The 13,090-nt window shown below is 49.8% G+C and overlaps 1 protein-coding gene across 1 annotated transcript in view; it reads right to left on the bottom strand.

Annotated features, from left to right (window-relative positions):
• Positions 1-4,956: 4,956 nt before the first annotated feature.
• Positions 4,957-13,090, bottom strand: part of IZUMO4 (IZUMO family member 4) — a 9,220-nt gene continuing 1,086 nt past the window's right edge. The window contains exons 2-5 of the mRNA XM_019556960.1: positions 8,163-8,243; positions 6,410-6,481; positions 5,379-5,405; positions 4,957-5,036 (exon numbers count right to left, since the gene is read on the bottom strand). Of these exons, the coding sequence (XP_019412505.1) occupies positions 4,957-5,036; positions 5,379-5,405; positions 6,410-6,481; positions 8,163-8,243 (260 nt within the window). The remainder of the gene's footprint in view (positions 5,037-5,378; positions 5,406-6,409; positions 6,482-8,162; positions 8,244-13,090) is intronic.

Raw genomic sequence — 13,090 nt, 5'->3', positions numbered from 1 at the left:
GGCCACATTCGATACCCCATGATGCTCATGGCATGATTTTGTTCCCATGTTGGTTTTGTTGCATCCCCACAGTACAGACTGCTGGGGCTTTGAGTCTTCATGTACCAGGGACTCCAGCACTTGGGCAGCTCTGAACCTTAGCTCCCAAGGGATAACCTCTTGCCTCCCTTTCCACTTCCCTGCTGATATAGGAACTGCTACCGACTGCAAAATACTTGCAGCGGACTCGTGAGTGAAATTAGGCCTGAAGGGCAGGAAGCTGAAGGGACAAGGGAGTTTGTTAATGGCTGATGAAAGGAGATGCTGATCTGAGAACAGCCCAGCCCAGCACTAGAAGCCTGGGGCCTGAGAGATTTGGGGTTTACTTGTGATTGAAATGCAGAAAATATTTTGGGTCAAAGGAAAGTTTTTGGCAAATAAAAAAGTCAGAATTGTGCCCAGTCCAACACTGTTTTGCTTGCTCAGTTAACCCTTTTAATACAGCTTGGGGGCATTTTCAATAAATAGAATAAAAGTTAAAATGCTTTAAATAGAGAAACAATGTTGGAGGCGGGGGGAGGGAGCGCTCAACAGTTTGGGATTTCTGAGATTTTCACCTAAAGGTAAAATCGCAACTTTTTGGACGTGAATTCCCAGGTTTTAGTGTTGTTGAATGTGTCTGTATTGGTGATTTTCAACCCCAAGGCGATCAGTGCGGTGTAAGGTGGTAAGTAGATAATCACAGACTTGTCCCAGCCTGGATCATCCTCTACCCACTCTGCCTGGCCCCTCTGCAAGGAGATTAGCACTGTAATGCTTTTTAAATTGGGTGCCGCTCAGTTCACAGAAGTTATGGAGGGGTGCCTTGTGTCTAAAAGGTTGAGAGCCACTGGTTTTATATGCACCCTGGGGCGTGGGATATGTAGGTGTGTACATGTGTGTGTGTGTGTGTGTGTATATATGTATATGTCTGTATACACACATGCACATATTATATATATGTGGGATTGGGAATGAAGACCATCTAGCTATAACATTTGCCCCTCTGTCTCATCTTAAAAGACTAACCCATGAAGCGGCAAACGAGGAATCGCCGCAGGCAGTCGGGGCTGAGAGCAGCCAGGGAAAGCCTTGCTGTGCAGCACAGCAGTCTGAGTGATCAGGAAGCTGGTTACACCTCAAAATAAAATGATCCATTGCTCTCCATTGTGCATGCTTACCTGGTGGATGAGCAGTTGCTGAAAGACAGAGTTGGTTGTTAGAGAGTGGTGCGATACCCCAGCAATGAAGCCATACCCTACCCGCTGTCCTTCAAAATCAGAACATGGCCTTGCTGTCACTAAAACAGGATCGTAGGACTGCAGCAAAGCCTGCCGGCCCCAAACAAGCGTGAGGCTCCCTTGTGCAAGGTGCGCACACAAGTCATTTGTTCAGAATAGGATCTGGACGCACAAAGAATGGAGCTGGGCTTCTCTTAAACCTCTGACCCTGGCGGCATGTGTTTCACCGCTGGTCATCCGGACTCTACAATCATCACAAAGATTAAAGAGTCTGGGCAGGCTGGGCTAAAAAAGGCACCATCCCACTCCCAGGTTCCAAAGCAAGTGGCTATTCAAAGCACCACACGGAGACACGGCTGCCAACAGGAGCCGATTCCTGGTCCATGGTGCTGAACATTAAATGACCCGTCCATCCAGTGAGAAGTTGGGGATGGAAGTTAAATGCCTTTCTGAATCAGGCCCGCTTTTCTAATGACCTGGTTGTACCCTCACATCTGCAGTGACATATACGGGCCCAGAGCCTGGGATTCCCCTGGCAAATGACTCCCCAGACTGCCTGCGGGGAGCCTGCTGGACGGCCCGGCCTCTCGAAGCAAGAAAAAGAGGAAACAACACTCACTGGAAGCCAGGGATTCGTCTCAAGGTAACAGCCCAGTCTTCTGATTTCCTGATTAGAAAATAAAAGCTTAGCTGACTTGCTGGAGAGCTGCTGTGCAGAAGGCAGCGTGCTGAATGCATTGCTGCAATAGGCACTCATATGTCCCCAGGAGCAGCTCCAGCCCACCCTCCGTTCCTCGCCCAGGAGAAGGGTGGTTGCTTGGGTGAACTTCCCAGCCAGGATTGGAGGCTGAGTCCTAAGCTGGGGGCTTCTCATCCACTCGGGCCTAGCTTGATGCCCCGTTTGGAGCTGTGTGCCTGCAGGAGATCTTGCTGACTGCAGCTGTTTAATGCCCAGGCATTCAAACAGCTGACGGCCAGCAGGGGCAGATCCTGTCACCTCAAGGGGACCAACATCTGCACATCTCTTCTGGGTAGGACAGGGGCAGTGATGCTTCTTTCCACACCACCCTCCCACTTCAGAGGACCAGGGAACAGCCAGAGGTAGCAAGTTCCCCCTCGGCTTGGAGGGGAAACTTCCAACCGTTCCCCTTCAGGCAGATGAGATGAGGGCAGGGAGATGCAAGCCCGCAGCTTTTTTTGGAAGTGCTGGGAACACCACCCACCCACCAGGGAAACAGCTGGATGGTTACATTACTGCGCCTGGTTAGGTTTGGAAAGTCCCTAGAGGTTTTAAGATCAACTATACTTGCAGCCAAAGCCTCCAGCATCGTTGAAGCCGTACATTTTCAAAGGGCTTTTCACGGGTCCTGGAGCCTATTCCCTATCATGGCCTTATTTCTGCATCCCTGAGGACCTGCCAGTGTGTGCTCAGTCACTCTGGGTCCCTTAGGTCCTGTCATCTCTGAAGCACAAAGCAGCCAGGCAGATTTCCCAGATCACACAGGGAGGAGAGACTTGAACCCACATCTCCCCAGTCCTGTGCAACGAACCCTCCCTCTTGTCTTCTGATCGAAGGCCCTCTTTTGCTGCCAGACCCTTATAACAGTGAATCCCGGCCTGGGTTGCCAGCCCCCTGGGCGATACAGCACCTCCTTCCTGAGCAGGGACTCCATTTGGATCTCGCTACCGCGGCGTAATGCCACTGATTTTTCTGGGGTTACTGTGGATTTGCAACCATCAGTGAAATGGCCAACTTACGTAGGGATATTTTTTCTGAAAAAGAAAAGAGTGAAGGAAAAAAAACCACAATGAAAATTGACCTGCAGGAATTCCCCCAGCAGCTCGATGGCTTTTTCTCACCTTGTCCTGCTCTGGGACTCCTGGCTTTATGCAAGGAGGCTGGGAGGTGCCCAGCACAGGACCAGCCTGAGCAGAGGGCACAGACACCCCAAAGCTGCTTTCCCAGGTACCTTGTTTCCCCGTATGGCAGCCAACGATGTTGGACCTGACTGACCCCAGGGCAGCAGAGATCTGAACCTGGACATAGATTTCCTGATGCAAATGCGAAATTAGCACTGTCGGTCTCAGAGCTGACAAAGAGGAAATCTAGAGTCCAGCTTAAGTTCCTTCTGCTTCCCTTTCTCCAAGCCGAGTGTAGTAGGTGCCGTCTGCCAGCCAGGGATGGAAGACACCAGCCCACCACCTCGCATGGCCTGGGAGAGTTTCTGGTAGAAAGCGTCACCCCTTGCTAAGGCAGTGCTTCCACCATGTCCTTTCAGAGAGGGGCCCCTGCCTCACCTCTCCCACCCCCAATTAAAAGCCTGACCACAGAGGGTCAGAAAGCTTTAATACATTTTGGTCTGGGAGGTCCCTAATTTTCTTTACCCCAACAGAATCATAGAAAGTGCAGGTTGGAAGGGACCTCAGGAGGTCACATCTAGTCCAACTCCCTGCTCAAAGCAGGACCAGCCCCAACTACATCATCCCAGCCCAGGCTTTGTCTAGCCGGGTTTTGAAAATCTCCAAGGATGGCCCTTCCACCACCTTTCTGGGTAACTGGTTCCAGTGTTTTAGTACCCTCCTAGTGAGAAAATTCTTCCCAATATCTAACCTAAACTTCCCTTGCTGCAACTTGAGCCCGTTGCTCCCTGTTCATCATCTGCCCCCACTGAGAACAGTCCAGCTCCATCCTCTTTGGACCTCCCCTGCGGAGAGTTGAAGGCTGCTAATAAATCCTCTCTCCGTCTTCTCTTCTCTAGGCTAACTAAGCCCAGTTCCCCCAGGCTTTCCTCGTAAGTCATGTCCCCCAGCGTCCACACCATTTTTGTTGCCCTCCTTTGGACTTTCTCCAATTTGTCCACATCCTTTCTGCAGTAGGGGACCCAAAACTAGACCCGGGACTCCAGATAGTGTCACAGCTCCACATTCTTGGCAACAGGGCAAGCAAGCAGCCACCACTGCCCTATTGCCACTCTGCGCCCATGCTGTGAGGAGACCTCAGAGCAACATCCCGACCCCATGCACTTGAACCCTTAGATGGGACTGAAAGGGTTAAAGGTAGGTTTGTGGACTGGTTTCCTGCCCTGCTGCACCCCCTGCAAACTTATGGCTTGACGAGCATTTCTGCAAATACCTGGGCTTGGAGTCATTCCAGTTTACACACTTGCTCACATGAGCAAAGGTTACAGGATCAGGGTCCTATATTGGAAGCTGATCAAAACCCCATGGGATGAATTAACAGCACAAGCCCAATCTTTGCTCTGAAGGGTTTGTGTTCTCTAAGATAATGCTGCGTGCATAACATATTAAATCTTTTCTCTCCTAGTGCAGACACAGCCTTAGAAACTGGCCTGCACAGCTGAGTGCTGAAATGGCACTTACATGTAGGCAAAAAGGCTTTTCAGAGCCTCTTGCCACTCCTCCGATGACCTAGCAAAGAAAGAGAGGCTGTGAATACACCCGCGGATGAAAGATGCTTAGAGTTGCAGGTAGGGACATTGCTAGGGAGTGTTTGTCTGTTGGTGCAGGGGAAACGGAAAGCACCTGGCTAATCCCCAGCATGTGTAATGCTCTGTTCTTATTGAATATTAATTTCCTCTCCCCCTGCTTAGACAATTATGGCTATAGCTGGGCAAAGGCCGGGGAGGAGTGCCGGGCAATTCTCACTCGGACGCATGCTCCATATAAAAAGTGCTCCCTACTCGCAGTTATATCCAAAGCAGGGCGTTGTGGAGAAGTCGCAGGTAGTGCATGAGACCGTGTCATACTGGGCAATTCCTGCAGCATACAAAAAGGAAAGTTACTGAGCAAGATAGACCTTGATGACAAATATTTGCTATGCGATAACATCTGGCTCAGCTGGAGCTGAGCAGGGTGGGCTCACGCCTCTGCCCTGTGGAAATCAGCACAGACGTGTCACTGACTTGGGCAGCCAGGAGTGGATTCACCCCGGGTGACCTGCGGATTCACCCCTGTGCTGCTGGCTGGGTCAGGGATTCCCAACCTGGGGTTGCAAGGAGGTCTCAGGGGTCACCAGGGCCCTGCTTTGGCTACCTCCAAGGGAGGTTGCTGTGTGGAGGCCCTGATCTAGATCATTAGCAATGAGCTCCCTTCACTTACCGCAATGCAGCTCGCACTTCATTCTGCCTAGGGAAAGCAGAGAGAGCCGATCAGGAGAGAGGAGCCTTTGTTTCATCTTCTGTCCCTCAACAGCCTGCACTAAAGGCACTGTCTATGCATGGTGCCTACCTCACCAGTATAATCCCTGAGCACCTCTCTGCCTTTAGTACGAGATCAGCTTGCCAGGTTGGGCAGTGCCATTATCCCCATGCCACGGACCTGAGGTACCGGGAGGTATCAGGTTTGTCTGCTCTGCAATCCAGAGGGGTGATTGCAATGCCAGTGCGCACCGTCAAGCTGCCTTTAGACTAGCTCGGGGTGGGCAATATGTGGCCCGTGGGCCAGATGCAGCCCACCAGCCCGCGGGGCCCCTACAAAATTTAGAAAATTAATATTTAGCTGCCCCTGACTCCCTGTCATGTGGCCCTTGATGGCTCGCCAAAACTCAGTAAGCGGCCCTCTGCCGGAAATAATTGCCCACCCCTGGACTAGCTGGACAGGTACTTAATGGGGTAGCGGTGGCAGCATGGAGCTCAGACCAGATGAGCCAGCCCATGCCCCGGACGGGTCTTGTCTCCCAGTCTGTGTTACCAGCAGCTACAGGTTTTGCCACCTAAGCCAGCTTGGCTAACAGCAGCTTGGGCAGGGCTATGGGAGCTGCCCTTGCACCTCTGCATGGCAGCGCAGACAGGCCCTAAGGGCACGGCACCTCTGGCACGAAGGGGACCTGAGATGGAAGTCCTAGGTTAGGGCACTAACCAATGGGTCACCCTTCCCCCAAGCCTGCCCTCCCTCCCTCCCTCCCACTGCACCACAGCTGCCTAGCACTCAGACTGAGCCCTTTGCACTGATCATGGACTCTGGCCCTCGCTCTAATAAGCTGAACAAACCTGATCATTTCCCCAATTTCAGTCTTGCCCCTTGCACTCTTTCCCTCCCTGTTTACCCCCACAGCCACCCACCCAAAGGTGTGGGCAACTGGAACCTCATCCCACGGCCTGACCTTGGGAAAGGAACTGGGAAAAGCTCACTTTCGATTATGGCCTTCTGCAACATCTGGACCTGCTCCCGAAAAATGGAGCGGAGCTCTTTAAGGAGAAGAGCTGAGGGAAGAAGGAAAATGCATCAGTCCTTTTGGGCAGGGGTAGGCGTCACTACTTGTGTGCACAGCACCAAGTGCAGCATGGCCTTTATCTGCTTATGTCCTAAGTGCTCCTGTAAAATAAGCGACTAGGGGCCCAAATTCCTGGTGGCAATTTTCCCCGAGATTTGGCTTCTTCTGAAGTCAAACATCTGCCTAGAGCTGCCTTTAGTTATTCCACAGGTGTGTTGCAGGGAAGCAACAAATGCCTGCACACGTCCTTGGCAGCTATGAGAAAACTGGGTTTGCAGATTTGCTTTTGTCCTTCTAAAGGAAGCAACCAGTCCCATCTCAGTGGTCTCCTGTGCTCTGCTTTCAGTCTGTATCTGTGTGTTGTCTTCTGTCTTAGAACATAAGGGCTGGATTTGGAAAAGCAGATGCAAATATGTGCTTTGTGGGGGTTTTAAATCTGCCTGGCCCCTCTGTCTCGTCACTGGATATTGGATGTCTGAGCTCTTTGAGAATCCACTAGGAGACTATCTGCAGTCGGAGGGACCCAGATACCTTAAATGTGCCCTTTAGCTGTTTGGGGCAGAGACTTATTTTGTGGATTTTTTCAGCTCTTAGCACAATGGGGCTCTGATCCCTGGCTGGGACTTCTGCAAGATAGTAATAAGGATCTCGACTGCAAGCAGGACGTTAGATGAGGGTTTGCTATCACCCTTGCCTGGATCCAAATACTTGGGCATGACTATAACATGGTTCCATGTTATAGGGAACCTGCAGAAAATAGGTCTGTGGCTTATTTTTTTTTGCTGCTCTTTGATGCATATTGGCAGCCTGAGTGTCCATGCTCAGAACAGGATGAGGGGATGGGGGGCAGTTTCTGCTTGCTTATTTTTTCATATTGGAAATGCAGTTTCTGTCTAACTTGTTTTTTCCTGGAAGATCTCAAGGACATCTGGATTGTGGCATCACAGATAATAAAGACGTGAAACCTAATTAACTGAGAAGACAAAGTGATACTCATCTGGAAGGTCTAGAAGTCTTAGCTTTTGGATCTCCGTATTAAAAACCTATTTAACACTCAAAATATAATTGGGAAGAAACAAAGATTGAATTCCCTCCTTTTGCAATGAAGAACCAAGAAAGCTCCCAGTTCTCCCAGCAAAAAGAGACTTGATGTTTTGGATTTTTTTATGCTATAGAAAGCATTTTTTTATGAAACAGAAGCAGAAAAAGAAGCCAAATATTTTTCTTTTTTGGGGGGGGGGAACACGGGGGGGCAGGGAAATAAGTTGTCTCTGAACATGGGAAGTGAGTAAAAAGAGCATAAATCCATTCTCTCACCCCCCAGTCTGCAGATCCTCTATCAGCATAGGACTGAAATGTTTATCACTTGACTTGTAAAGCTAATGCTTCTCTTTGGTTGCCGGCAGAGCTCCAGGGATACTACTTATAGAACATGGCCCTGATCCTGGGAGCCCCATGGAAGTTTTATGCATTTAGCATTTCTCAAGATCAAGTCCCAAAGTCTAATTTTTCCCTTTCAGTTTATTTTCTCCAGATTCCTTCCCATGCAGCTGCTGGCAGCTGCCGCCCAGCCACATTTCCTGACTTAAGGGCAAGCTTTGCCATTTTGCTTCCTGTCGAGGCAGCAAATTCCTAATCACTGACACTTCCCCATGACCAAGCCCGCTCACCTTTTGAGTGCTGCTTGTTCTGCACCAGCTTGTCAAGTCTCTCATACACCCTGACTGCAGTATGATGCAGGCAATTCATAGCTGAAAAGGCAGAAGAGAGACAAGGGAATACCATTTTTAATCCCTCTTGCCCCTAGAAATGCCAAGTACCTGCTTCGGCAACTACACCTTACTGCTCAGAGTGAGAGATGATCGTGGACAAGTCAAAAACAAGTTGGAGACGCTCGTTGTCTAAACACCTATTAAAACACTGTGTTTGGGGCTAAAAGGCCTTGAACTAGTTCATCTCAAAGCTAAAGTAAATTGGGTTTCAAATATATGCTCAACCTGTAGTCTCCCCAGCCCTAAGCATTAAAAAACAGGCATGTAAAAGTCACCAGTCGGCCTTCAAAATCAAAATATTCAAACGCAAAAATATACAGGGGGTCTTCTTTTTTTAATTTCTCTTCTGATTTTGGGACCTGTAGAGTACAGGATACATTCTCAAGCTTTTCTCTGCTGCCATGGAAAAGAAGTGAAAGCTGAAAATCTCCCATATCCATCTGGTCCTGGGAGCTGGCATGGGGGATTAACAACAAAAATAAGTTGGCAGTACTGCTTTTGGGAACATGCTATTGCCTGACATCGAGACCACTAGGCCAGAATGGAAATGAGTGGCTGACACTGAGACTATAACAGAAATCAAATCGCTATTATCAGGTATATTTTCAGAGAGTGGCCAGCTGCTGCTTTGCAGAGTTACTTTCCATTGCCAGGTATTTTTAGCACGACTCATTTTCACCTTGGAGATTATGAAGCAGCAGGAGGCTCCAAGTTTGCTATGTCAACAACTTACTCCATCAATATTTCTTAAGTGAATTAAAGTTCCTAAGAATAAGTGCTGTTTCCTGATCTCAAAGAAGTGTAGATGTGATTGGAGGAGCCCCTGGAAAGCAATATTACAAGTGCAATTTAGAACAAAAATGTGCAGAATGCTGGAATTGTCTAGGAGGGACCCTGAAGTGTTTAGCCAGTCCAAACTTTTAACAAACCAGTCTCTCTTTCTGGAGTCAGAAAAAGTTTCCATATGCAATTATTTCTATGGGATCCATGCTAACAAAGACCACGCACAAGTTGGTGAATTAAGACAAAAGTAACCACAAACTAACTTTCCTCCCTGATGTGTTTTTCACTGATGTGTTCCTTGAATTCATTTTCAAGCTACCATTAGCTGGAATAGGAAGGACCAGTGCTTCTGATAGAAAATTAACTGAAAGGGAAGGGATCATAATCAATCAATCAATCAATCAATCAATCAATCAAAGTCCTCCATTCTTGGAGGCTTTTAGACCAGGCTAGACAAAGTCTTAGCTGGGATGACTTAGCTAGGGCTGGTCCTGCTTTGAGCAGGGGGTTGGACTAGATGTGACCTCCTTAAGGTCCCTTCCAGTCCTCCTTTTGTATTATTCTATTTGTGGGCCCAATGATCGGGTTCCAAGTGATTCTCATTGATTTCAATGGATGTTTCGTAGCCTTAAGGGTCTGGTTGTCTCGATTCCATCTTGCACAGAAAGAGGGGATCATGCCTTGCACTTTCCTTCTAGCTGCTTCTGGGGCGTCTGTGAATCCCATCCTACAGCTGTGCCTTACAGGAACAAGCATTTACCCCAAAGAGACTAAATCCCTGTTAGATCTTGCTCATTTGCAGTATGAAATTTAGGCAGAAGGCAGGGCACTGTGGCATCTTATGGTAACTCTAGATCTTATTCCAATCGCGGCATTGTTTTCCTTGTGCAATGAGGACATTGTGCCATGTGCTTGGCTACACGTGCATACGGCAGGCTGCCAGGAGGAGTGGAAAAGGAATAATAGCTTGCACTGCTGCTGCTAACTAGCTGGGGAAGCTTTCACTGGTCAGCAGCAACACTGAAGGAATTGGGTGATTCTACTATGGAGTCATCCCCAGGACTCCTGGGGTTTCCCTGGAGAAGCAAGCTTGGGTTGGGGGGAAGGGGAAATCGTCCCCCGACCCATGCATGGAGCCTGGGACACCCTGCTGGGCTGGAGCAGAGCCCAGGTCTCCTGCACAGCAGCAAGCTGGGGGGAGGGGGGCAAGGGAAAATTCCCCCCACTTCCCTGCAAAAGTGCAGCGAGCCTCTGGTCTCCTGGGCAGCAGCAAGCACAGAGGGATTCCTTGCCCCCACCCTGTTCCTGGGTGCTGCTGGGTGGGGGGGTTTGAGTCTAGGACTCAGATCTATGTGGGGGCAGGGGTTTCCACTTTGTTCTTTTTCAGAGATGTTTACACTGGAGATGGAGCAATGCACCCTGGGATGCTGGCGGACCTGCAGATTGCTATCACTCAATGTATTTCTTGCTTTGCGTGCAAATTAAAGCAGGATAGCAACCAGCTAGAAAGTCAGTCCACATTTTTGAGGTCCATTTTATAGCTGGTTGGAGCTCTTAATTGTGATAGCTGCTTTGCGAGCGTAGCTGGTCTCAGTTAGTTGTGGAGTCAACCAGTTCATTAAACAACAACTAACCTGTTGGGGGTGGGGGTTATAAACTAACTCATTCAGAGTTCTCTGAAAGAGTTTATTTGTAAGTTAGATTCAATACCCCCTTCCGAGAATGCCAGCTTTTAGCTTTCATTTCTTGACTACAGAAAAATAATAATGCGATTCCTTGGCAAAGAACTCAGAAAGACCACAACGGGTCAGAGTGGGTTTGACACTCTGGATTCCCATGGGAAAGCTCTGGGTTTATCTTGTGTATCATGTGTAGGTGTTTGAAGGCCTAATATTGCAGTGCCCTGCGGTGCCCCAGGGTGGCGCGGCACCCTGAGGTCTATATGGGGCCACACTGCTCTGTCTTCTGCCTAACTTCACATAGACATGGCTAACTCCGGTACTTCTCAGTGCATTTCCCAAGGGAGTTTGCTACTGTTTCAGTGAAGCATTTGAACTCTCACTGAGTTGGTTCCCAAATCCCCTTCCGTCAAAGTGTCCCGGCGTAACCTTGGAGCTTCATAACTCCTGGAAAAATGTATGTTTTGGGTGTCTTCAGTTGTCAATTCAGCATTTTGCTTTCCGTCCTCGCAGAAGAGACTGATCTTTCCCCTCCCTGACATTTCAGAGAGGGCAAGTACTTTTTAAATAAGCATTTTTAATATGCCACCTCCAAATACTTGTACACTTCACCCTGCGGGAAAAGACTGCTCACAGCAACAGAACAAAGCACTTGCCCAAGCATTGCAACCTTGAGGTTTTAGCCGGTAGGCCTCTTGTAGCAGAAACCACATCTCAGATGTTGCCAAGATAAATAATACAGCAAACACAGACCACTGCGCCTGCGTTCAAGATCCTCCTTCTACTAAGCGATCTCTTTTGCCCAGTATCGTGAGTCCTCTTCAGTCGGGCAAGGGAGACTGGAAAGCAAGGGGCAGGCGACAGGTGCAAAGATCACGTTCTAATCCAAATGAACTGACAAAGCAGATAAAGGCTCAAAAGTGATCAATGGAGAAATGAATCGAACGGGGATTTAAGAAATTCCGCGTGACAAGCACCCTCAAGACTCAGGCGGCTACAGAGTAGACAGGATCTGCTTGAGTGAACCCCAGCACACACTGGGTATCAGTGCAGATCTACTAAGGCATGAGGTCTGCTCGGCTGTTGGATCAGGGCCAAAGTTAGGCAGAAAGTGATATTCTGGCAGGAATCTGCTGAAAACCAGGGGATGAGCAATGTCCTGAGTGCCCTCCATCCTGAGGGAGTTCAGTGGCCCATCTCTGGACAAGGGGAGCACAGGCTGAATCGCAGAAGGATCACGGGGATCTTTACCTAGGCAGCCTTCCCGTATTGCCAACTAATTAGTCCTGGTCTTAAAGCTTCAGCTCCTGCAATCCTGTGATTGCAAGAGAATTTGGGCATTTGTGCTTCGCTAGCCTGGCTGCTTGGGGAAAATGCCTGAGAACACGGCACCCAGGCAAATCCCAACAAGGGAAACGTGTTATATGGTTCAGACGTGGTGGTTTTTAATATGCCACCCTTGTGATTTGCCAGGACCTGAGTCATTGAACGCCTGGCGCTGGCCACACGGCTTCCTGGTGGGGGCAGATGGAGCCACTGTCCAGGCTGGTGCAATGCAGGAGGGAGGCTGACAACAGCACTGTGGGTCACTTGTAAATCTGGGGGGGGCTCATTCCTGTCGAGGACCGAGCTGTGCACAGGGAGCCTCTTCTTGCTGACAGGACCAGAGATGCCCTGGAAGCTGGGCACTGATGGGGATGGACAGGCAGGGGCTGTGTATGGCTCACTATAATCTCTCAACTTGTGGCCCATAAAGCCATTGCATCTGACCCGTGGGGGTCCCCAATGGTCAGGGAGTTTGGCAGTGGAGGTTCAGTGGCTATTAGTATAGCCACAGGCCACCCTCCCCCCTGCCGAATTGCCAAACCTTATGTGCCAGGTCAGAGTCATCCCTCCCTGCAGCTGGATTGGGGCCGGGCCATATCCCCTCCTCCCCATGGCCGGATCAAGGGAGGGGCCATGCCACCTCCCCCTCCACAGGGCTGAATCAAGCCCCGTTCCCCCCCAGGCCAGGTTGGGGCCAGGTTCTTTTCTTTGCCCCCCTCTGCACAGCTGGATGGGACCTGCCCGCCTGCCCTGGGTGCTGGCTCAGCCTGCTGGGCACGCAGGTTGAGCATCACTGATGTACCACATCCCTCTTTTGCTCTTCATTCCAGGGGCACGAAGGACCCTCTCTGCTGTCTAACGGCCTGGCTGCTCCAGCAGTCCAGCTAACCTGTGTGCTCCCCTCCTGCTGCCTCTTGGCTGCTCCTGGATGCTCTTAGGGCCTAGATGCTCTGGCAGTCCAGCTAGCCTCTGTGCTGGCTGCTTGGCTGCTCCTGGTCATGGAGCTCCTATTCATAGATTTCATAGGTTTCATAGATA

The sequence above is a fragment of the Crocodylus porosus genome, unplaced genomic scaffold (genome assembly GCF_001723895.1).
Source record: "Crocodylus porosus isolate Cpor-Errol unplaced genomic scaffold, CroPor_comp1, whole genome shotgun sequence".
Classification (NCBI taxonomy): Eukaryota; Metazoa; Chordata; order Crocodylia; family Crocodylidae; genus Crocodylus; species Crocodylus porosus.
This window is presented reverse-complemented; position numbering and strand designations above follow the sequence as displayed.